Genomic DNA, 24259 nt, shown 5'->3' with positions numbered 1-24259 from the left:
GGTTAATGAGTTTAAATAAGCTGAAATAAATGCGTCATTACTCGCCAAATATCCCCTTCTGAAAATGCGCTTTACTTTTGCTGTGCTGAAATGAACAATGGCTTAAACTTGAGCAGGACAAAAACAGGTGAAGTCTGTGGATGTTGGGGTTCCCCCTCCCAGTATTTTCTATCATCAGCTCGGTCAGACTCGAACTGATCTCTTTAGCCACAAAAGGGGCTCGTATGACAATGTTGACAGAATACATTTAATGCAGGATTGCTTGATGTTTTTAACCTTATTTCACCTTATTTTGCCATGGTTTAAGCACATTCTTTGTAAAATAAAGTAGTGCTAAACTGTGGACAGGATAATTAAAAAACCTGATTGTTTTTAACAACTTAATCAGAAAAGGCTGGTATGGATCAGTGTTTAGTTACAATGTTCTATTTGTAAAAGAACAGGGCGACGAATGGTTGTAAGTTGAGTAAATGTGACCAAACTCAAGGGGTGTGAATATATTTGCTATTTTTTCACTTTTCTCCTTAAAATGTGGCGTGTGGAAATAGAGATTAAGTGCAATTAGCATTGACTGACCTTGCCCCCGTCTGGAAACCAGTCATTCTTTAACAAGGTGTCCCACAAAAGTATGTCTGCATCCAATTCTCCCAATTATGCAAATGAAGTTGATATCAAGGGAGTTTGGGGGGAAAGGGCTGGAAATCAGGGGGGTTGAAGATTTTCAGATGAAAACCTGAAGAGTCTCTGACCAACTAGTGTAGGCGTTCTGTGCCATCTTCCCCAGACACATGCACAAGATCATCCACAAGATCATCCACAGAAGTGCAGGGGGAAAACAAAGAAATGAGGTTTAAACAAATTGGGAGATTAGGGGCTGGTTATCAAAGTAGATTTATTGTGCCTTGTTTCAAGCCAAGGATGAAAATACCCCGTGGGCATGCAGAAGGGGGTCATGGGACTCCCAAAAGGATTACCTTGAACTGGAGTCATGGGACTTGGGCGAACAAAGACCTTGCTCACATGCTCATCATATTAGGCGGCCCTCATAAAGTGAAGAAGTTTCATGTCCGGTGGGATTCAATGGGAAAGCTTGGCAGGGTATGCAGCACGAGAGGAAGGCTCAACCAAAGGAGCAGCAGTCTTCTCTTCACTTGTCAAACACTAACGTGTTGTAGTACCGGAGAGGGGGACTGTAAGGCTACAACAGAAGGCTGCGTGTAAGTCTATTTACAAACCTAATTTACAACAATATTTCAGAAATACCTAATAGATTGGGATGTAATTTGCTCTGTAGACCCTGAAGAGTGAATTCAGATGAGTTAAATATGAGCAGGCAGCACAGCAGGAGCTCTGGTTGTTTAATGATGCATGATAAGACTGCAAGCCAAGATGATTCAGAGGGAAAGAAAAACAAGATGGAAAAGGTAACAGTAAAATACAACGGGTTGCTGATTAACAGGCAAAATACTTTTCATTTCAATGATAAAAATAAAACTAATACAATATTATGTTTCCACTGGTTTAGAAGACCTAAACAAAGTGTGGTGAAGAAACAAACTAAAAGGCTCAACCTTTAAATTTTTAATACATGTGAGTTTGAGGTGCTGAGGCAGGGAGAGATCTGTTTGTGTCTGCGGAACTTGTGACAAGTCACAAGATACCAGCAGAGTTTGTGCATGGCCTCTAATTCTTTCTCATGGGACTCAGTTGTAGATGCTTTAACATAATTTAATACCTTCTGTTCTGCCTGAATTTTATTTCTTATTGATTTCCTAGAAGGTATTGCAGCAGATTATTCAGCAGATTTGATTGGACTGCAACTGTTATAAAAAGCTCTTGAGGTGGGGATGGGGGTGAAGAAAAGTAGAAGGAAAAAGTGCTTCGTGTTCTGGGAAACGTTGATCCACCCTGGAGAACAAGAAATGTGTGGGATACTTCTTTTTTAACTTGTATCAATTTCTCACTCTGCAACATTCTGCGCTATTAAAAGAAAACAGACTGGTTTTCTAAGCTGGAGCCAGTGGGTCAAAATCCACCACTAACTATATTCACTCTATTTCAGGCTGAAATATTTTCTCCTGTCAGTTATTTATGTTTTCTTTGCACATTTCAAACTATCAGCATCTTTTAACCATGGATTACAACTAAGAGGATTTGGAAAGTGCAACTTAAATTCAAACAGATTGCTGAGGCTGATCTCCTGGGGAAGCAATGATAGCTTGTAATGCTCACTTAGGTTCTGTCATGTCTTCGCAGGCACAAAAAGCTTGGATTGAGAGGACATTCCTGAAAAGGGAATGTGTTCACATATTTCCCAGCAAGGATCCAACCAGGTAAAAAAAAAGAAAAGAAAAATAATTTTGTGACAAGTCAGATTTTCAACAAGGGTTTGCAATTATTTACAAATGTTTAGATCAGCACTTCTTAAATTTGGTGTCATGAAAAAGGAAGAGTGTGGTGGTAAGATTCTTCATATAAATTCAGTGATATCGAACCATGTTTATGCTGTAAAACAGTTCTTAAGAATAAATAAAATCTAATTATTTGTTGTTGATCTTGTTCAGAAGAGTTGAATAGAATAAAATAAGAAATCTTATCCATTGTAACTTTGTTGGTCATAAGCTGACATTTAAGAAAAAAACTGTCAGATCAACAAGGCCACTTTTCATACATTAATAAAAGACAATGAACCTGTATGACAATGACCTGTAATAATAATAAAGAATTCATATCTATTTAATTCTACATACTTCTATTTTTTGTTAGAAATATGTTCTCTGTAGTGTACAATTGGTTTTCTAAATTATTTAGTGCTCATTAAGCTCAAAGTGCTGTTATTGGAGATTTTACAAACTTACTTATTGCCTGGTGTGCTGCTGACAAGCAGTGCATATTTTCAAAGAACATGAAAAAAGACACTTTCAGAAAAAAACCATTTTATACAGGTCATTTCTTTCACAAGTCTTTGAGGGATAAAGTCAAAGCATTTCTTAATTCACAAGGAATGTATCTGCTGCAGATGTGCTTGTGGTCAGCTGGTGACGCAACATGTGGCCATCCCTCCTGGTGCCAGTTCCATAGCAGAGGCGACCCCACTGGTGCAAATTGAGACACCAAATGATAAATGGAGTGTGGTGAAGCACACCAGGACCTACCCTACAGACTCTTATGGGATCATTGAGTTTCAGGGAGGAGGATTCGTCAACAAGGCGATGGTGAGTGACTTGAGATTTTCCCCATTTATCATGCAGTTTAAAGCAAACACAACCAACTGAAATGATTTTCTTCCGCAGTACATTCGTGTTTCTTATGACACCAAGCCTGACAACCTCCTGCATCTGATGGTGAAGGACTGGCAGCTGGAGCTGCCCACGTTGCTCATTTCGGTGCATGGGGGTCTCCAGAACTTTGACCTCCAACCCAAACTCAAGCAAGTGTTTGGGAAAGGCCTGATAAAAGCAGCCGTCACCACAGGAGCTTGGATCTTCACGGGTGGAGTGAACACAGGTTATTCTAATGCTTTTACTGTTCGCTAAATGAAATACCAGATTGTGACATTAGAAGATTACCTTGACTCTAAAATGTTATTGCATAACACCTCTACTGCAATTTCCTGAGGGAAGAGGTTTATCAAGCACATTGTCACAGATTTAAGCTCTATAATTAGAACAATTGCTTGGAAATTTAGCACAAATTGCAATTCGTGTGGAAGTATGTCCCATGACGAAGCTCCATGAGGTTTCTGGAAAAAGGTTTTATTCATCGTAATCTGTTTTGCTAATCTTACTTTAGGCGTGATCCGTCACGTTGGGGATGCCTTAAAGGACCATTCATCCAAGTCACGAGGGAAGGTGTGTGCAATAGGGATTGCTCCTTGGGGCATCTTGGAGAACAAAGAGGATCTCATTGGAAAAGATGTAAGAGCAGAATTTCTTTCTTTTTTGTTTCTTTGATAGCTCTGTTTGACAATTTCTTCTCCATTGCTTTTCTAGGTAACCAGACCCTATCAATCAATGGCAAACCCACTGAGTAAGCTGGCAGTGCTCAACAGCAGCCATTCTCATTTCATCCTCACCGACAACGGAACCTGTGGGAAGTATGGCTCTGAGGTCAAACTCCGTCGGCTGTTGGAGAAGCACATCTCCTTGCAGAAGATCAACACTCGTAAGCAGGGGTGGATTCAGGAAATTGTGGGCCTCTTGGTCAGAGAATATTTACATGTCCCAGTGGTGCATTCAAATTATCTTAGATTGATAGTTCAATATTAGTTTTCAATGTCTTTAGCCTTTGTCCACATAAAAAAAAATTTAAGCACAGAGTTCTGTCTAGAAATGTCATCCATGCAAAAACATTGACTCAGAATATTGTAACTACACAAACCCTGAATGCGGCAATGTAACACTGTTACTAAAATGCACCGAGATAACAGAAGTGGGAGTGGTGCATACATCAACGCTTTGTTCTCACAGCTGGTTTGCTTGGGGATGAGTTTGAGGATTTAGATAAAAATCCAACAGACTGATAGAGCTCACACAAATATGGGCTTATATGCAGAACTTGCGAGTGTGAGCGAGGTTCTTAAAAGGACAAGTTGTTGGAGAGCTCCCCTGTGACCCGTGGGCTTCCCTTTGTCATCCTATGCCTGGAACTTCGATAAGGCAGGGACAGCAAAGGGATGCTCAGCTGTCACCACTGACTTCACTCCCTTCTTCCTCCATCACATGAAATTCGGTTTCTTTTTTTTTTTTTTTTTTTTAAGTGTCTGAGTTGACTCTTTGTCTTCATGTGTTCCAGGTTTGGGTCAGGGTGTTCCTCTTGTGTGTTTGATAGTGGAGGGAGGTCCCAATGTCATCTCCATCACTTTAGAGAGCCTAAGGGATGAGCCTCCCATCCCAGTGGTGGTTTGTGATGGCAGCGGCCGAGCCTCAGACATCATATCCTTCGCACACAAGTTTTCAGAGGATGGAGGGTGAGGGCTCAGATAATTTGTCTCTCGCAATGCTTTGGTGGTATTCTCGGGTCAAAGAAGTTTTAAATATGATTTATCAATCCTCTCCTGAAGCCTGGTTAATGATGATGTCCGAGACCAGCTCTTAGTCACAATCCAGAAGACGTTTAATTATAGCAAAAGCCAGTCTCAGCAGATCCTGCTCATGGTAATGGAGTGCATGAAAAAAAGGGAGTTGGTGAGTAACAGTGGAGGTATTATTCATGTTTGAAATCATCTTTCACGTGGGAATATTGTGTGTTTGTCACATAATAAACATTTCTGAGATCATCCTGTCTCCATTGTCATTCATATACCCATTTCACTCATCTGTGTATATCTCCATTAACAGTGTGAATAAACGTGATCCAAATAAATTGTGTTTCTAGCTTTTTGGATCATGTCGGCAATTATAACCTTTTTCTAAAATCATTTGCAAATATATTTATATCCCTCTAACTTCTACACATTTTATGACTTTACAACCAAAATCTTCACCGTATTTAAGATTTGTGATACATTCAATGTTATGCAGTACTCTGAAGTTGAGGTAAAAAAATGAGACATGGTTTTCCAAGCTTGTTACAAATGAAGATCTGAAAAGCATATTATGAAATTTGTATTCAGCCTAAATAAAATCCAGTGCAACCAAATGACATCGGAGGTCCCTTAATTAGTAAACAGAGTCCGCTTAAATACAATTCAAATACCGCTGCTATGTAAAAGTCTCATGGGTTTGATAGAAAACATTACTGAACAAGACTGAAACCCAATCAACAATTTGTGACAAGTCTTGAAATTTGTTAAATTCAAACACTTTCCTTCCCCTGAGATTAAGTTTTGTTGCAAAAAAGAATACGCAAAGCTTTCAGGCTCTAGATGTGCAATGCTGTTAGAGACACTCAAAATACTTGCAGCAGTAATCAGTCTCACATGAACCCCCCATAAAAACATACAATACAATAAAGTATGTGATTGTACCATATCAAATGTGAAAAAGTTAAAAGGGTATATGAACACCTTTCCAAGACCCTGAATGTAGCATTGACCAGGTTTTGGAATGTGCACTAGATTAATCAATTATAAAAATGTTCGCAAAACACATTTGCAAAAATAGCATCGGGAGAAGAATCCTCACGTGATGCGATGAGGATTACCCAGCATATAAAGCCTTGATAAACCATATAGATCTAGATGAGGAAGATCAGTGTACACTCCATCTTGCTTGGTGGAAGAGCTTAATTTATGTGTTCATAGAAAGCATGTCGCACACAGATACAGGAGAGTTTCTATGTCGCTAATCCTCCCTTGGCTTTCAGAGTGCTATCACTCCTCCGACACACTCGGATGTTTTAGGCTGCATAATTCTCAGACAGACCAGGATTAGCAACTTAAACAGCTTTTTCAAAGATCATATCACTGTAGGATATACACAATTTGATGCTGCAATGTTTTAAGAGCAGGTGAAAGTGTGTTGACCTGATACAATCCTTTCATTCTATGATAAGTGCACCTCTTGAAGCAGCTGGATTAAACTGATGAAAATGCTGAAATAGCAAGACACTTTTATTCAATAAGCAAACTCAGGCAAAACAACTGGCAATTGAATGCACAAAAATTTTTTACAGTGTTGTGTGATGCTTATTGTTAACCTATCTTGTGGCCTGGTGTGCAGTGTCAGTGTTCAGGCAAGTCTAATTCAATCTGCTATGAATGCATGTGACAGAATGGTCTGCATAATATTGTTGGACACAGCTGAATCTCTAACAAAGCGAGCGCTATTCCTCCTTGCTGAGAAAAGTGGCTGATTGTTTTCATACGGATGGACAAAGAATGTAGAAGTCTGAAGTTCTGGCTGAAACCAGAAGTGGGTGGGAAAATATTTTCTAGAAAAATTATAATATATAAGGTAATTTAGTTCGGTTTTCTGTTGAACCATTAAACCATTATTAAACTACTCTCTTTTTCTCCTTTTCTGCATGTAGATCACTGTTTTTCGAATGGGCTGTGAGGGGCAGCAGGATATTGAAATGGCTATTCTGACTGCCTTGTTAAAAGGTATTCTAGTGTTAGTCAATTACTTTTTTATAAATCCAAAGTCAGAGAAGCCATCTTCCCAGAAATTTTAGACTACTTAATTCGTCATTCAAATGACGCACCAACCAAGTATCGTCTGAGCTGAAAATATTTAGTTAGGGTTACAATATCCTCAGAAACACTTGAGACTTGCCAAACACTTCCAGCTTTAACTCACTATTAGGATAATTTGTAACCAGTGGATATTTTACATTAAGATTCAGTATTTGGTTACATAAAATGAGCTTTTATTATCGCCGTTTGGCAATTTCAAAAAATGCATAAATGGTTGCGAGTTTTAAAATTAGCAGTCCTGAATCATGTTGACCAGTGCTGTATTTGCAGAATAATTTCACAGCAATATTTTTTATTACTGCAGGCAGCATTGACCTGTTTCTCACATGTTCTCTCTGCTTTTGATTGTTTGTTTGCATCAGGCACTAATGCATCTGCAGCAGACCAGCTCAGTCTGGCCCTGGCCTGGAACCGAGTGGATATTGCCCGCAATCACATTTTCGTTTACGGGCACAACTTACCAGTGAGTGGTCTGTGTATATTATCCAATCAATACGAAATTTTCCACAGCAGCTACACTGCTTATTATACATGGCATTTAAGACATGAAATATGGATATGATGTGGACGAAAAGGGAAACAGCCTTAAGCAGGGTAGATGAAAGCTCAGTCAAGAGAGCTTGTTCTCTGTTAAAGATATACTGGTGATATAAAAAAATAAATTAAATTTCCAATGTAAAAAAGCAAGATGGTCAAATCAAATTAGAGGAAGACTACAAAAAATGATTGATGTTTTTTGCTACTCAAAAGAGAGACAACAGTTTTTTCTTTAATTTTACTTCCTATCAGCCTGCTGGAGCTATTGCCAGCACGACTAGTGCTGCCCCAACTCAGGAAAAACCAAAGAGTCCATCCAGCGCTCCACGCAGCAAGGTTCGGGCCAAAAAGGGGAAGGGAAAAGGAAAGACCAAACCTGAACCTCCTGAGGAGACAGATCCCAGAAAGCTGGAGCTAATTCGCTGGGTGAGAATGAAGATTGCAGGAAACATTTCATGGAAAATGAGGAAACATAACTAAGGCTAAATTAATGGCTATGTTCCATATCTTACCATGTGCTAGGTGAACTCTTTGGAACAGGCTATGATGGATGCTCTGGTGCTGGACAGAGTGGACTTCGTCAAACTGCTGCTTGAGAACGGGGTCAACATTCATCATTTCCTCACTATCCCTAGACTGGAGGAGCTGTACAACACTGTGGGTCTAAAACACAAAGACATGAACTGAGAGCAAATTTGAGAGTTCTCATGGAGTTCTGAGGCAAAAATATAACTAAAAGGTGCAGAAACATTATCACTGACCTTCTTCCAATCATTAATTTTCTCAGAAACTTGGCCCTGCAAATACACTGCATGCTGTGGTTAGAGATGTTAAAAAGGTAAATTATATTTCACAAATTCAATAGTGTAAAATCTAAATTTCATTAATATTTCAGGCTATACTAAATATTTTTGAAAGTCCTAAATATCTTAAACATAACTTTTGATTCTCCAGGGAAATCTTCCTCCAGATTATCAGATCACTCTTATTGATATTGGTCTGGTGTTGGAATACCTTATGGGTGGAGCTTACAGGAGCAACTATACAAGAAAGGCTTTCCGCAACCTCTACAATAATCTATATGGCCTAAAAAGGGTATGCATAGATGGAAGAGAATATGGATCATCATTACTCTGATGATCCACTCAGAGTAATTTTCAATAACAATAGATCACTTTTTTTCTCTTGTGCAGCCAAAAGCTTTGAAGCTCCTGGGAATGGAGGTGAGGTTGAAAACTCATTTTAGTTCATTTATTTAACAGCTACAATGAAATGCTTGAGTCCAAGTTTGATTTATTTTTTTTTCAGGATGATGAACCCAGACCAAAAGGCAAGAAAAAGGCGAAAAAGAAAAAGGAAGAAGAGGTGGAAATAGATGTGGATGACCCAGAGGTCTGCCGATTCAAGTACCCGTTCCACGAGCTGATGCTGTGGGCAGTTCTTTTAAAGCGCCAGAAGATGGCGCTGTTTCTTTGGCAGCGTGGGGAGGAGGCTATGGCGAAGGCCCTGGTAGCTTGTAAGCTGTATAAGGCAATGGCCCACGAGTGCTCCGAAAGTGAACTGGTGGACGACATATCCCAAGACCTGGAGAACAATTCCAAGTCAGTGCTGCAGAGTGAAACATTGAAATAAAAACACACACTTGAAATGTTTTTGGTTTTTGCTTGTTTAGGTCTTTTACATAATGTTTACAGCTGTCATCTTTTTTCAGAGAATTTGGGCAACTAGCTTATGAGCTGTTGGATCAGTCCTACAAGCGCGACGAACAAGTAGCCATGAAACTCCTAACATATGAGCTAGTCAACTGGAGTAACTCGACCTGTCTGAAGCTGGCGGTGGCTGCAAAACAGCGGGATTTTATTGCTCACACCTGCAGCCAAATGTTGCTCACTGACATGTGGATGGGCTGTTTGAGGATTGGAAAAAATCCGGGCCTCAAGGTGGATTCTTAAATAGTTTTTTGCTAAGCAGTTTTGGAAACCTGTTTAAAAATAACGATGTAATCAGATTGATGATGTCCCACCTAGGTTATTCTGGGAATTATATTCCCCCCACTGATTATGCTCCTGGACTTCCGAATTGGAGAGGACACTTCTTATCAAAGACCTGGAAAAAAAGAAGAGGGAAAGGACAAGGACGATGATGCTAAATCCAGCAAGGTCAACGTTCATGCTGATGATTAGTTTCACATTCTATTATTGTCATGATGAAAGATGACAAGACTTTGCTTTTGTAGGACCCTAACAATGACGGGACTTCCCGCAAAGGAGATGAGGAGGAGGGCAATGCTAATGTGCGCAAAATTCCCATTGCAAAAAGGTTCTTTGAATTTTATGATGCCCCTTTTACCAAATTCTGGTTCAACACCGTAAGTTCAACTAAAACTTACTCAAAGATCAAACATTTTAAAATCTTCTGAATAAAGATTATCTTAAATATCTATTCTTACGTCGTTTCCCCATTAGATTTCCTATCTGGGTTATTTGATGTTGTATAATTACATCATCCTTGTGAAAATGGAGCGATGGCCATCTTTACAAGAGTGGACGGTTATTGCATACATCCTCACTCTTGGCACAGAAAAAGTTAGACAGGTGCTAAAATACTAAAATGGTCCTCCTAAAAATTTTTTATAATATTTAAACATTGATTGGTACAATGTTAACTTATAAATCCTGGTGTCTAGATACTGATGTCAGAACCAGGAAAGCTGAAGCAGAAGATAAGTGTTTGGATGGAGGACTACTGGAACATCACAGACCTTGCTGCCATCTCTACCTTCCTTCTGGCACTGATGCTGCGGCTGCAGCCGGAACCATACATGGGCTATGGCAGAGTCATCTACTGCATAGACATCATCTTCTGGTACATTCGTGTTCTGGACATCTTTGGAGTCAACAAGTATCTGGGTCCATACGTGATGATGATAGGAAAAATGGTAAACACAGTGATGTCATACAGAATCTTAGCAGGTATAAAAAGAGCAAACTGAGCTCAAGTGTGTTTGCTTCTTTTTCCTTCAGATGATTGACATGATGTACTTTGTCGTGATCATGCTGGTGGTACTGATGAGCTTTGGCGTGGCTCGGCAAGCCATCCTTCATCCGGATGAAGAGCCGACGTGGCGCCTGGCCAGGAACATCTTCTACATGCCCTACTGGATGATCTATGGGGAGGTTTTTGCGGACTCGATAGACCGTAAGACTAGAATTCATAGTAAGATTCTGTTTCCTGATTCTGGGCAGATGATCAGTGTCTTTTAAAATTTCAGTAAAGCTGACACTTTATTGTGTACAAAATGGTACACTCCATACTTTGGCTCCCTCTGCTGGCAGATTTGTGACAATTCTTATGGCATTTATGGCAATAATGCTGCATGGAACAGGAACAGAACAGACAATACATGTCTTCTCACTAACAATCACCAGCCATTAAGATTTGTTTTTCTGTGAAAACTGCTTCTGTCAAGTTGAAGACATCAACACATAGTCAAAATTAGCAATCAGCAAACAACATGTAATGTTTTTAAATTATTTAAACCCACCAATGACAAAAAAATTATTCTTTTCCAATAAAGAAGCTGGTCTTGATTTCTGGAACTTCTATTCTTAATTCATATGCTTTGTTCTCCTCCGCCTATGACATTGATCTCAAAATCATTAAGGTCAAATATTTGTTCACACTGTGATATAAGGTTATAGAAATGTTTGTCACTTGGAATAAACATCATTTAGAAATTCAATAAATTAAGACTGTGTCTGACTTTTAAAACTCTGCTGATGCACATGCTTTCAATTAACCTTTGGTTTATAAAATTTAAAAATGATTACATTGCTGCTGTATATTGCTAATTTAAACTGTAAACTAGTTATGTGATTTAACTCAAAATTGACAGTAAAACATAATACAGGGACAAAAGCATTCATAAACACCCGATTTGATGGAAGTGCTCTAGTGTGATTTTTCCTTTTTCATATACCAACTTCACCTTGACAGAAATCAAAAACATGATTTATTTTACATTGATTTTAACTTTTTCTCTGTCCTTCTGCAATTGTTTCTTTGTATTTTCATAAGTCTATGCAATGGAAATTAATCGTAAGTAGTCTTTAAATCATGGATTCTCAACTCTAATCAGTTTGCTGCTGAACTTTGTTTAATAGCAAAGCTAATTTTCTCACCTCTCTCCTCACAGCTCCGTGTGGAGAACATTTATATGATGAAGATGGGAAAAAGCTTCCTCCATGCATCCCCGGTGCATGGCTCACACCTGCAATTATGGCTTGTTATCTTCTTGTTGCAAACATCCTTCTGGTTAACTTGCTCATTGCCGTCTTCAAGTAAAAAAAAAAAGATGACTAATTGAAACATCTTCAGGGTTGAAATGACAGTCATTATTTTTTATCTTTTCTATCTTATAGCAATACCTTCTTTGAAGTCAAGTCCATCTCCAACCAGGTCTGGAAGTTTCAAAGATACCAGCTAATCATGACTTTCCACGACCGCCCAATCCTGCCTCCACCTCTCATCATCCTGAGTCACCTCTACATCCTCTTCAGCAGGCTTTTCCGGCGTTGCATCAGGAAAAATAAGGAAGGAGAGCTTGATGAGAAGGATCGGGGCCTCAGTTAGTCTCCTTCAGTTGAACAAAATTATGAAGATCTTGTTTTACCAGAAAATGTTTCTGTTGATTACGCTAAAGTTCTGATTAACTTTGTGTTCTAATGATTCTTGCAGAGCTCAGACTAAATCCAGAGGAGCTAAAGAATCTGTATGAGTTTGAGGAACAGTGCGTGGAGGAATATTTCCGGGAAAAAGAAGATGAGCAACAGTCTTCAAGTGATGAACGCATCAAGGTTACTTCAGAAAGGTAAAATGCATTCTCAGTTGTCTCTTTTGTATTTCCAATTACAGCTGTTTTATGCTCCCTCTCTCATCTTATCTGCAGAGTTGAGAACATGTCAATGCGTCTGGAGGAGGTCAATGAAAGGGAGAACACCATGAAAGCATCTTTGCAGACAGTAGACCTGCGTCTGGCCCAGCTGGAAGAGCTCCATGGACGTATGGCTTCCGCACTGGAAAAGCTTGCAGGGCTGGACAAACTGGAGCTAACTAGAACCTTCTCTAGAAACTCGTCTGTGTGTGATCATTCCACTCTCCTCCGGCAGGGCAGTATTAACAGCGCAGATGGTTACAGTCTCTACCGCTTCCACATGGACATGGAAGAGTTTGCGACCAGGCAGAAGGACACAGATGAGAAAGTAGGCCTAGAGAGAGAGCGGAGTGTGCGTCAAGCCTCGAGCACTTGTGCTCTCAATGTAGCACAAACGCTAGAGGTTGGTGGTTTGGAGAGATCGCGACCTAGCTCATGTGTGGACATTCTCATATCTCCATGTGAACAGAGGCTTTCATCTGGGGCTTCAAGCCAAGAGACCATAACCAACATAAAGCAAGGCAGCACAATGTTTCTGGACAAACTGTCAGACCAAAACAGGCTAAAACCTTTATCACCTGCCAAAAGGGCGAAGTCCTTGAAATACTTTCCTGCTGAAGACCAGCCCTCATCTCCTTTAACAAAGAGAAGATCTAGGAGCACCATCACTGTCCACCCCCCTGATAAACCAGAGAGATCTACTGAGCCTACAACCGAGGAAAAACCTCTGGTAGCACCTTCCTCTTCTCCAAGGAGGGCAAAATCTCTAAGAGATCTTCCAGTTGACAGCCAAACGTCTCCCATCACTAGGAAGAGAGCTATCAGCAGCATCATCTGTGATCCAGTTGAAGCAGGTGATACAACTCGAACGCCAGCAGATTTAAAACATCAGGTCCATTCTAGTGGAAAAGCATCATCAGTCAAAACCCTCGCTCAGCAGTTTCAAACTGCTGCTTCACCTGAAGACTTAGAAATGAATCACACAGATGTAGTTCCTTCGGATAGTGAGATAGGACAAACAGAGACGGAGCAAGACGAAGACCGCAAGACAACAAAGCCCAAAAGAAACCCCTCGGATGGTACCGACTACCTGACTGTAGCCGATGAAAAGTATATGCGGTCTCACAGGTCAAAGAGCTGCAACGCCAGCGACAGAAAAGTAAAGCCCATGGTGTTCTTAAAAGAGCCGAGAGCCTCCAGCAGTGAGCGAGACCTCGCCGAAGCAAGCAGAGTGTCAGCCCTTGGATGGGAAGAAGAGAAGATGATGAAGGCGGGAAAAACACAAGAGGGTTTGCAAGACAAGAAATAAAAGCAATCAAGAAAAAACACATGGATTATAAAACAAAGACAAGAAAGAAAATCATCCTTAGATAGTGATGGTAAAATTACTTGTTAAATGTTAAGGGGTTAAAGAAAAATCACAAGAAATTTCTGAAGATTTTTTTTCTTTACTGTTGCTCTTTTCTTTGGGTGTAACATATGAGAACTACAAAGACTACCAGTCACATTACAGTTTTTTTCCCCAATTATGTGTTTTCATGGAGAGGAAATGTGAATCTACTAAATAGTAGAAAATCTACTAAATATTGTCGGTTTCAGTAAAAAAACAAAAACATAAGAAAAATGCATGCATATACAATCTGAACAGCAAAACACACCAACATTCTATATATGGTTGACATTTTCAAATACTATCTGTAAACATTTTCTTTTGTCAGATACTCTGTGCTTAGTACTGAGCCCCCATTGGGATCTCCCTACTGCTTTCATGCAAAATCAATACACTTGTATAACACTGTGAATTCAGTCCTGCTTCTGAGAAAAAAAACACAAAAAAAACCACTCCTTCCACAGTTTCATTTTAACACTGAAACATCTATAAATGTAAGTTCCATGAAAAATAAATAAATAAAAATATGTTAGAATACAAGTTGTTTTTCTATGCTTCTTTTTAGCTATTCTAATTTCTATCACAATTCTCCTTAGCAGCAGAACTAATGTCAGTGCAACAAAAAGGCCAAAAGCTTAGTAACATACATGAACTTCACACAGACACATACAATCAATGGTTAAACCGGATATCTCAAAGCATTTTCACAGGAATTCTGATAATAGGTAGTATATATATATATTATAAAAATGGTGCTACGGTATGTAAAATAATAAGACCACAATGTGCAACCTACATTTTTTTATATTATAAACGGCAGCAGAATTATTGCCCACTGCAAGCAGGCACTGCAGGGAAAGCTACAAACCCCTGCACGAGTCTTTTGTATGAGCAGACACAAAGTATCAGGCCTTCAAGTCTCCATCGATACTCTTCTGATCAGCAAATCAGGGCAGAGTCTCAACTGCCCAAGACCTCAGGTGGCAGTAAGACCGTGTGTGCAAGAGCAGTGTTGCTGCAGCGAGGAAGCCCGAGAGGAAGGAGTCCTCTAAAATAAGCAAGGTCACGATAGAAATGTGACGACTGTCCGCCTGCTGCTTAGAGAAGTGAACACTTGAAGAATTTAATTCTCTTTGACTTCTTATCGGTAATCTTCACCGGTTTTCCGGTTCCTCCACCACTGCTGTCAGTCTACCAGTCAAAGAAGCAACAAACTGAGCGTCATTAAGAAAAACAGCAGCATCGTTTTTTTAAGAATGTCTTCACTACCTACCGTCTTTGAGCACAGATTGTTCAATATGTCTCTTGCAATAGTATAAAAGGCCTGAGAGGAAAAAAAGGAGAATAAAAAATGCTAATTATTATGTAAATAATTTATTTTATGTGTATTAATACCATTTTTTTTACATTACAAACTTCAAAACAATTTCAATTTCACGTGACTGAACCACTATAAAGTAGAGCATAAATATGAAATGTAAACAGGTATTTCTAAAAAATAAAAATCTGAAAAGTGTGGTATGGATTTGCATTCAGTCTCCTTTTCTCTGGTAGTCCTAAATAAAATACAGTGCAACCAACTGGCCTAAAAAAAACACCTAGTTACTAAATACTGTAATTTTTTTAAGTGTTAGAGGTAAATACTCCAACACTTAAAAAGTGACCAATTCACCAGCTTAAACATATAACCAGAGCTAAAACCAAATAGTTTCAATTTGAGCATATACATTGGACCTAAATCCAATTAAGATTCTGCAACAAGATATAAAATCTGGTGTTCAGAGACATTCAATCTAACTAAGCCAGGGCAATTTATTTTGTTTGTGTTTGTACAGTTTATACTGTACAAACATAGTACTGTACAAACTGTTTGTAATGTGACAAAATGCGTAAATACAAGGGATACTATTGCTTTTATCAAGCTCAAAATGTTTCACTTACCTCTTCTACATTTAAGCCAGACTTTGCGCTAGTTTCTAAGAACTTCACTCCATAATCAATAGCCAGCTGAGGGAGATTAAATAAAAGTATTTATTTCAAAACTGCATTTGCTTTCTAGAGATGTTTTTAGTGTTGGTGACTAACTGGACACTCACTTTTTCACCCCGGTCTTTCGACACCTGTCTCCTGTCAGTCATGTCACATTTGTTACCCAAGATCATTTTCTCCACATCAGATGAGGCATGCTAAAAATATTGAAAAGGATCATTTTAAGAAATAGATTGTTGAGAGTAAAAACAAAGCTAAAGCATGAGAATTCTAACAATTCTTTATCAGCTTTTAGAAAAAAAAAAGTATTTTACATTATTATGTAAGGTGAGGTTACCTCTTCGATGTTTCTAATCCAGTTTTTTATGTTGTCAAAGGACTTCTCATTGCTGATGTCATAGACTAACATAATACCCTACAGAGGAGAAAAACTTCTGAAGTTTCTCAACCCTGTAATGAAAATGCATGGTAGATTTACAGTGAACAGATTGAAAAGGCAGGGACTTACCATTGCTCCTCTGTAGTAAGCTGTGGTAATGGTGCGAAACCTCTCCTGTCCCGCAGTGTCCCTGAGAACATCAATTAAAGAAAAACAAGATATGGCTACATTCGTACAGTTTTTCTTCCCCCCCCTTCAGGATTAAACTCTCAAAAGGTTTAGCTACCAAATCTGGAGTTTAACTCGTTTCCCATCCAGCTCTATGGTTCTGATCTTGAAGTCGATACCTGCGTTGGAGCAAACAAATGGGCTCAAAAAAGGAATTCAGGGTTCCTACATATTTTTCATGTCAAAATGCTGTATTTTTCAATCAATCAAGTATATTGGCATAGCACATTTGAGCAAAAAGGCAATTCAAAGTACTTTACATAATAAAAACACAAGAATATGAAGTCATAAAAGCAACATACAGGCAACAATTGAGAAACTAGTGACTAACATTACGTTTTGACGAGACAGATACCTAGATGCACAGTTGGATGGATAGATGGATGGATGGCTAAATAATTGGATAATGGATGGATGTTGGATGGTGCAAATTACTATGGGTGATGGGAGTTTTGACCCTCTTATCTAAGGCTTTGACCTCCCTAAATAAGGTTAAAAATACAAGGTTGGAGAGTATAAAATGCTTAGCGATCCATGTAACTTGTATTATTATACAATTACATTAAGTGTGTTGAAATAAGCCTGAAATACTCTTGTGATAACCAACTCTCCCCTAAAATGGAGCATATCTCCAAGCCTTGTTTACTGATTATCAAAACGTGATTGGCAGCAAGACATGAATTTGTGTAATGATGCATTCACATTTAGCTTTTTCACCTCAGAGTTTCTTAATTGTAGTTTGTAAAGAGTTTCAAGAGGGAATACCATGATTTGTCTATGCAAAGTGAAGTTAGTTTACGATTTGTAGCTACTGATGGGCTGCTTAAAGAACTGACTGGAAATTAAATCAAATGCCTACTTCAATTTTATGTTCTCCCTCTGGAAAGAGTGGTGAATTGATGGTCTAACAGCTAGAATCCTCTGCTTAGTCATTTAACATAGAATAAAGTCTGAGAACAAAAATATTTTTGTCCAAATGTGTTTTTTCATATATATTCAGACTTGAAAAATACTCAAATCAAATTCCATACTTTTCCTGAGATTTCCAAGTAGTGTATGCCCTCTGAGCATTAGATTAATCTTGTCGTTGATCACTAATAACATTATTAATCCACATATTAAAAACAGTAATGATAATTTTGTAAAAGCTAAAAACAATGAAAGAATATAGGTACAGAGGGATATTCATTGGTGCCTACAGCAGCCTTGAGATTATGGAGACTACATCAGTATCATATCAATGGTATCAGCCATTAATCAGTGTAGTATCCTGTATTGAACCTAATTGATGGACGTAAGCTTACAGGAAAGAATCATTACCATTTGCCTCTCACGTCCATTGTCTGGCTTTAAAACCCTCACAGATCATTAACACAAAGCAGGTCTCCGTGATATGCAATAAAGCTGCTATTTTACAAACGTTACTACCAACAGAGTCTTGTCGAAGGTTCAGTAAACCATTTTTAAGTTTAAAATGTGTGTGTTTTTTTTCCCTTGAGGCGTCCTCGGGATACTCACCTATTGTGGATATGAAGGTGGTATTGAAGGAGTCCTCGCTGAATCTGAACAGCAGACATGTCTTACCGACGCCGCTGTCTCCGATAAGCAACAGTTTGAAGAGGTAGTCGTACGTTTTCGCCATTTTAAAAAATAATAGAGTCCAGTGTCTAGGTCTTTACAAAATGCCGTTAGGAACAGGCGGAGTCCGCCGGGGTGGATATCCTCAGCTGTCGGCTGCCGAATCGGGGCAGACTGGCTGCACAGCAAAACCGGTGCCGGGGGTGTTGACGTCATTGTTTTCGCTTTGCTTTGTGGGATTTGCAGTTTCAAACAAAACGGCGACTTAAAGGGATATGAAGGTAGAAATAGTAGCACCTGAGATGAGAGGGGGCAGGAGATTTACTGTTTGTTTTGTTGCTGATTGCAATATAACACGTTAACACGTATTTCTATACTTTTTGTTTGTTAAAAAGTAAAATAAACATTTTCACAAGTAGATACTTTACACTGCAAAGTGTAATAAGCTACAAACCAGTGGTGATTGGTTTATGCTGGCACTACATCTCATTGACACTTCTCTACATTCTGTCAAGCTATATTAGAAACAGAACTTACGGTTACTTTGAGAGCTCTGACTTTGCAAGTACAATGAGAACACGCAATAGTTCAGGATTTTAAAAAGCTTTAAACAATTCAATTTTTAGCTGTTGTGAATGATTCTCACAATAATGAGGATGATGTCTTTCTTAAAATTAATTTCTGTTAGTCATTCCAAGAGCTTGAAACTGACTGGTCCAAGAGGAGCCAACACCAAATACTTCTACGTCTCAAATCATATCAGTACAAATACTGTATTTTTGAGCTTTAAATTAAAATCATGTGTGTATTGGGCACCTATTTACAGAGGTCCATTATTATTTACATGAGAAATTGAATCAGGAGGTGGGTTCGCCACCAATGGTCTTCCTGTGTGAAACATGTTTTTGAATGCAACATGTTCAAACAAATTAATAACTAATGAATTATTGATATTATCTATTTAATATCAATGTAAAGCACAGAATAAAATAAACAATTATATTAGGTTAAGTGAGACCTGTGATATCATTCGTTTCTTCTATCTTGCAGTTACTATGGCTGTTTACATTCTAATCGTTTTTCACATAGGTAGTGTACCCCGACTCTCCCAACCTTATTTTTTCTATGTAAAGAACTGCAAATGTAACAATAAGTTAAGTCTTTATATTGGTTTTGAGTCTGGAGTTGTTTTAATAGAAATTCACTTTGGTCTTGTGCCATAGCTGCTTTGCTCAGGATTCCGACCTTTAGGGAGACATTGGGTTTTAAATATTTTAGTCTGATAAAAAAAAAGCATCTTCCTTTAGTAACATTCATTAAAAAAGGCTTTATAGACAATACATTGGTGATTATACTTTAGACTGGACTTAGATAAAGGTTTCCTTCACCTTCACTAATTTTTTGTCTTGAAAGGTTTCTCCTTCAGACCATCTGCTTATCAGAAACAAATTAGGCAAGAATACAATGTGCAAACTAGTGGTGTGATGACATACATGCTGAAACGTGTATGTAAAATACAAGCAATTAAAAACAACTTCCAGATGAAGATCCCTATACTTTATTAAATGACCCCAAATGTGTCACAGTTGACGTTACCTTCACAGAAAGCATATGAATCATCCTTACAGGCTCTGAAAACAAAGAATGAGTGTAGAATTGATAACAAATACATACAAACAAATAAAAGAAAAACAATTCTTAAAATACAGAAACAGTGACATGAAAATACAGTTTGCAAAACAGAAGACCACTTCTTCAGTTACATGTTTGTGTCAAACGCACATATAAAAATCAAAAATTGGCTGTTGTGTTGTTTACGTTGTCCTTTTCTTTTAAGTCCATACTTTGAAACTGCAGTGAATCAAACCTTTTTCAAAACCAAGAACTGGAACCTAGATTACAATCACTGTGTCTGACATTGCACTCCGCCTCTGGGACCCTCTTCTTCCTCCTCATAGGCTTCTCTGTTGTAGCGTTTCTGTTGTGAATTGAGATCAACCTCACAGAGGTCCACCTCCTCCATGTCCTCCGTGATCATCACATCCTCTCTGGGAGGAAGCAGTCTTTCCAGCTGGCACATGAGATGCTCTGGGAGCCAGTGGTTTTCTGGGAACTCCACCTGGAAGCAGAAAATATGATCAGCCAGTTGCTTGGTACGCCACAAAAGTTCTACTTAAAATCTGTGTTGGTTTTGTAAAATGCATTTAGAAACTCACCTGGAACTGAATGATGAGCATTCCTCTTTCATAGGGATCCCGGTGGATAGGCATGCCCTCATTTTGAACACATTTGATGTCATTGTGCTTGATGACTTCTCCTGAAAGAGAACAAAAAGTTAATACATCTATAAACCCAACAGCAGTAACGCAAGTACAGACAGTTGGTCAACCAAAAGAATTGCTGTACCTGGCATTGTGCTAATGATGAGCGATCTGTTGTCTAACGTCCGGACGGTCTTTCTGAAACCACACAGGGCCTCTGCAAGTTTGATGTCCATCTTCATTACCAGATCGTCTCCTTGCCTCTGGAAAAGTGGGTGCTCCTTCTGATCCAGGACAATGACAACGTCTCCAGGTTCTAGTCCTGGTTCCTGGTCACCCTCTCCGTGAAATGTAATTTTCTGTCCATCTTTCATACCTGGAACAATTAAAATCAATGATTTATCTAAGTTCCTCGTCTAAATTATATTGGATTATTTTACTTTTGCATATTTCAAGTCAGAACATCTTACCTTTGTCAATGTGAACTTCAAGAATTTTCTTCTTGCGCTCCATTTTGTGTCCGTTGCAGTTCTTACAGCGGTCCTTTGCGTTAAACTTCTCCCCCTGTCCCTGGCAGTCGTGACATATGCTCTGGGTCTGCTGAATCATGCCCAGCCCGATCTGTTGCACCCTAATTTGTACTCCTCTGCCTTTGCAAGTCGAACACTTCTCCAGAGCCCCTTTTTTACCACCGTAACCTTTAAAATTAAACCAAGGTACATTTATTTTCTGTCTTGAGAAACAGTTTTGGGACTTTTTAAAAAGTATCCTAATAAAGGTCCAACACTTACCGTCACATTTTTCACAAATGACATTCTTCTGAAGTCCAAGCTTCCTAGTAGAACCGTTGTACATTTCTTCTAGTGTGACACTAAGCTGGTGAACAACATTTTTTCCTTCAGGAAAAAATAAAATGCAATTTAAAACCTAAATATTCAACGCGCATCACATCCAAGTTGGAGTTCTTAGACTTTGTAATTGTATCCCACCTCTTCTCTCTCTCTGCATTCGACCTCCACCTCCAAAGAACATGTCAAACACATCCATTGGCGAAGCCCCAGAGTTCATGCCTCCCTCTTTAATAGCTTGTTCCCCTCCTTGGTCATATAGGTCCCTCTTCTTTGGATCAGACAGCACCTCATAGGCATGAGAGATGAGCTTGAACTGTTAAAACAAAAGAGAAAGCTTTAAGTGGCTTTAAATTTACAGTTATACATGTTAGACATACTTTATTCTCTACTAAAGAAAGACGGCTGATTCTTCTTTCATACTGGATTTTAAAACAGCATTTATATTTCTATCAGCTAAACTATGGAGGTGGTTTTGATAAATTAGTGTGCTACCTGATCAGCCTTCCCCTCAAAAACCGCTCTTTATTTATACTTAAAATATCAGGAGTTGATCACAGTAGTTTTGATATAACAACATTGTGTTTGATTTGCCTTATATTAGAGGTTTCTCTAAATCCACCACAGTGTTCTGTTATTTAAAGTTTTCTAGCACTAATAGCATGTCCCACTGACATGCATCAATTTGTCACCATCACCATTTATTAAAGATCATCTGAAGACTGAGGGAAATCCTCCCCAAAACTTCTTTAAATTAAGTCATTCGTGATTTTAGGTCACACGTTTTTATATATATATATATATATATATATATATACATATATATATATATATATATATATATATATATATATATACATGGAGATTTCTATTTAGACTGGGGAACATAAATTACCCCAGGATTTTAGCTTTTAAAAAACTGCAGCTGTTTAAAATGCAATTCCTGCAATTCCAATTAAAATTGAAGAAAAACAAAAACAAAAAAACACACAAACCAATAAATGGAATAAAAAGTAATGTGCTACAATGTGTAATCTTAAATAATAATACATTTCAGAATTGGTTAGCTCTTCCACTCCGGTCTAATCTCCCCCGGTGTTAACACAGAAGCAGCGCAGTGGATGTTTCCAGAAAGTTCCTCCTGTCTCGTCTCTCAACAAGGAGGTTTAAAAACGGAAAGCAACGGTTCACTAACTCAACACTTTCACACATTAGAGTAATCTCTACATTTTTCGCTTACCTTTTCGCCTTCATTTGGATTCTTGTCCGGGTGATATTTCAGTGCTAGTTTTCTGTAGGCTTTTTTAATTTCGTCCGTCGAGGCTTTTGGGCTGACCCCCAAGAGATCGTAGTAACCAGTTTCGTGCACCATGGTGACTCTACTGTAAAAAAATTTTAATAAAATAGCTTCTATTTAATTCCGTTGTATTACCCGGCTTGGAATAAAAAATGTCAAAAGAAATTAGAACAAGTTGTGAACGTGTCCTCTTATAAAGATAATATTTAAAATGTTATTTCCTCTTTCAGTTTTAATACACAAAAATGAATTAACCAGACTGCATATTAAACTTGACGTTAAAGGTTGGTTAAATGATATTAAAAACAGCAGCTTACTCTTACCACTGAGCTTAATTAAACTCCCTTAATGTAGCCCGTAGCTTTATAAAAATCAGTGTAACAGTAAAAAAGTATCCCACTTACTTGCTGTATTTTCTCTGTCTCACCCTGACGAAGAGCTGTTTAACTGACACTGGACAAGGAGGACACGGCTCCTTCTTATAGCCGAACCGCTGTGCAGAAGTTTCTGGAGAGCTCCGGGCAGCGCCACCCGGATGTGTCGTAGACTTACGCAGAGTCTAGAAAATACCAGAGCTTAAAAAAATGGCGCGCGAGAGAGGGGTGGCGCTCCCAAACCGGCTTCTCGAATGAGTTGACCTAATTCCTGTCTTCAAATACGGGAAATAGGTGAAGGTCTTTCAAATAATATTATGCAACACCGCTCCGAGAGAGGGGAATGGAGGGATAGTGTTGCTGTTACATACAAATCAAATTCAGCAACAACAGTTAACAGTTAATTACCACTGACAGATTTAGATTCCAAAAATCTGTTACATGTATCCATATGTTTTTATTGCGGGAATTATTATGTTTTGGAGCGGCCCAGTCCTTACTTAAATCTGACTGACAGAGAATATGTGGAGGGAGCTAAAGATTATGATGGCAAGGAGGCCTTGCTACCTCTAGGATTATCTGCACTCAGTGGAAACATTGAAAATTAGATGGATATGCTGAAATGATAACAGACAAAAATTAGATGGACACTAGAATTCTTCGATAAGTATGCAGATTGGACTGAGACAGGGCATGGGCGTATTAAAAGAAGGAATTTCACTAGCACCCATTTATTTTTTACAAAATAAAGGCAGTCAGTGGCACAGTTGGTAACACATTTTTGCCTTGCAGCTAAAATGGAAGGTCCTGGGTTTGAATCCTGGTCTGGGGTCTTTTTGCATGGAGTTTGCATGTTCTCCCTGAGTATGTGTGTGTTCTCTTCAGACACTCCGGCTTCCACCCACAGTCTAAAAATATCACTGTTAGGTTAACTGGTCACTCTAAATAGCTCCCAGGTATGAGTGTGTGAGCATGGTTGTTTGTCCAATGTCTTTAACTTGCCCTGTCATGGACTGGTGACCTTATATATATATATATATATATATATATATATATATATATATATATATATATATATATATATATATATATATATATATATATATATATATATATATATATATATATATATATAGTAGGCATCTGCTCTTCAAGGGTAAGTGGATATACACAATAAATGGAAAACAAATAGAAATAAAGTTTTGGTTAACAATCCTTTGTCATTAAAACAAACAACTGAACAAGCAGGATAGTCACTGCTTCAAAGTGTAAGACAGTAATGCTTTTGTGAGGACATGTTTATTTGC

At 38.5% G+C, this 24259-nt stretch overlaps 3 protein-coding genes across 4 annotated transcripts; 1 reads left to right on the top strand and 2 right to left on the bottom strand.

Annotated features, from left to right (window-relative positions):
- Positions 1–1243: 1243 nt before the first annotated feature.
- On the top strand, positions 1244–13931 carry trpm1 (transient receptor potential cation channel subfamily M member 1). The gene is made up of 27 exons (XM_023325323.1): positions 1244–1424; positions 2257–2333; positions 3020–3215; positions 3294–3507; positions 3793–3917; positions 3993–4164; positions 4795–4969; positions 5063–5186; positions 6973–7045; positions 7501–7601; positions 7928–8101; positions 8198–8332; positions 8463–8513; positions 8630–8770; positions 8869–8898; positions 8984–9276; positions 9387–9615; positions 9703–9834; positions 9912–10043; positions 10141–10269; positions 10362–10613; positions 10699–10873; positions 11753–11773; positions 11871–12015; positions 12097–12302; positions 12413–12545; positions 12624–13931. Exons 1-27 carry the CDS (start codon positions 1326–1328, stop codon positions 13915–13917), a joined length of 5028 nt encoding a protein of 1675 aa, XP_023181091.1. The 5' UTR covers positions 1244–1325; the 3' UTR covers positions 13918–13931.
- A 1048-nt stretch (positions 13932–14979) lies between these two features.
- On the bottom strand, positions 14980–18376 carry rab8b (RAB8B, member RAS oncogene family). The gene is made up of 8 exons (XM_005798242.3): positions 18113–18376; positions 16653–16713; positions 16496–16556; positions 16325–16402; positions 16095–16184; positions 15940–16005; positions 15272–15322; positions 14980–15189 (listed from the first exon to the last, which is right to left on the bottom strand). The coding sequence occupies exons 1-8, from the start codon at positions 18234–18236 to the stop codon at positions 15097–15099; spliced, it is 624 nt and encodes a 207-aa protein (XP_005798299.1). The 5' UTR covers positions 18237–18376; the 3' UTR covers positions 14980–15096.
- A 1331-nt stretch (positions 18377–19707) lies between these two features.
- LOC102233485 (dnaJ homolog subfamily A member 4-like) lies at positions 19708–23115 on the bottom strand. Of its 2 annotated transcripts, none has more exons than XM_005798243.3 (8): positions 22983–23115; positions 22522–22663; positions 21423–21597; positions 21225–21329; positions 20904–21131; positions 20579–20809; positions 20389–20489; positions 19708–20291 (listed from the first exon to the last, which is right to left on the bottom strand). In XM_005798243.3, the coding sequence occupies exons 2-8, from the start codon at positions 22651–22653 to the stop codon at positions 20076–20078; spliced, it is 1188 nt and encodes a 395-aa protein (XP_005798300.1). In that variant the 5' UTR covers positions 22654–22663; positions 22983–23115; the 3' UTR covers positions 19708–20075. The 2 variants fall into 2 exon arrangements, with proteins under 2 accessions (XP_005798300.1, XP_023199940.1); XM_023344172.1 differs by having other exon boundaries at positions 22522–22660.
- Between the last annotated feature and the right edge of the window lie 1144 nt (positions 23116–24259).

Source organism: Xiphophorus maculatus, chromosome 2 (genome assembly GCF_002775205.1).
Source record: "Xiphophorus maculatus strain JP 163 A chromosome 2, X_maculatus-5.0-male, whole genome shotgun sequence".
Classification (NCBI taxonomy): domain Eukaryota; kingdom Metazoa; phylum Chordata; class Actinopteri; order Cyprinodontiformes; family Poeciliidae; genus Xiphophorus; species Xiphophorus maculatus.
The sequence above is the reverse complement of the archived record's forward strand: the minus strand, read 5'-3'. Positions and strand labels throughout refer to the sequence as shown.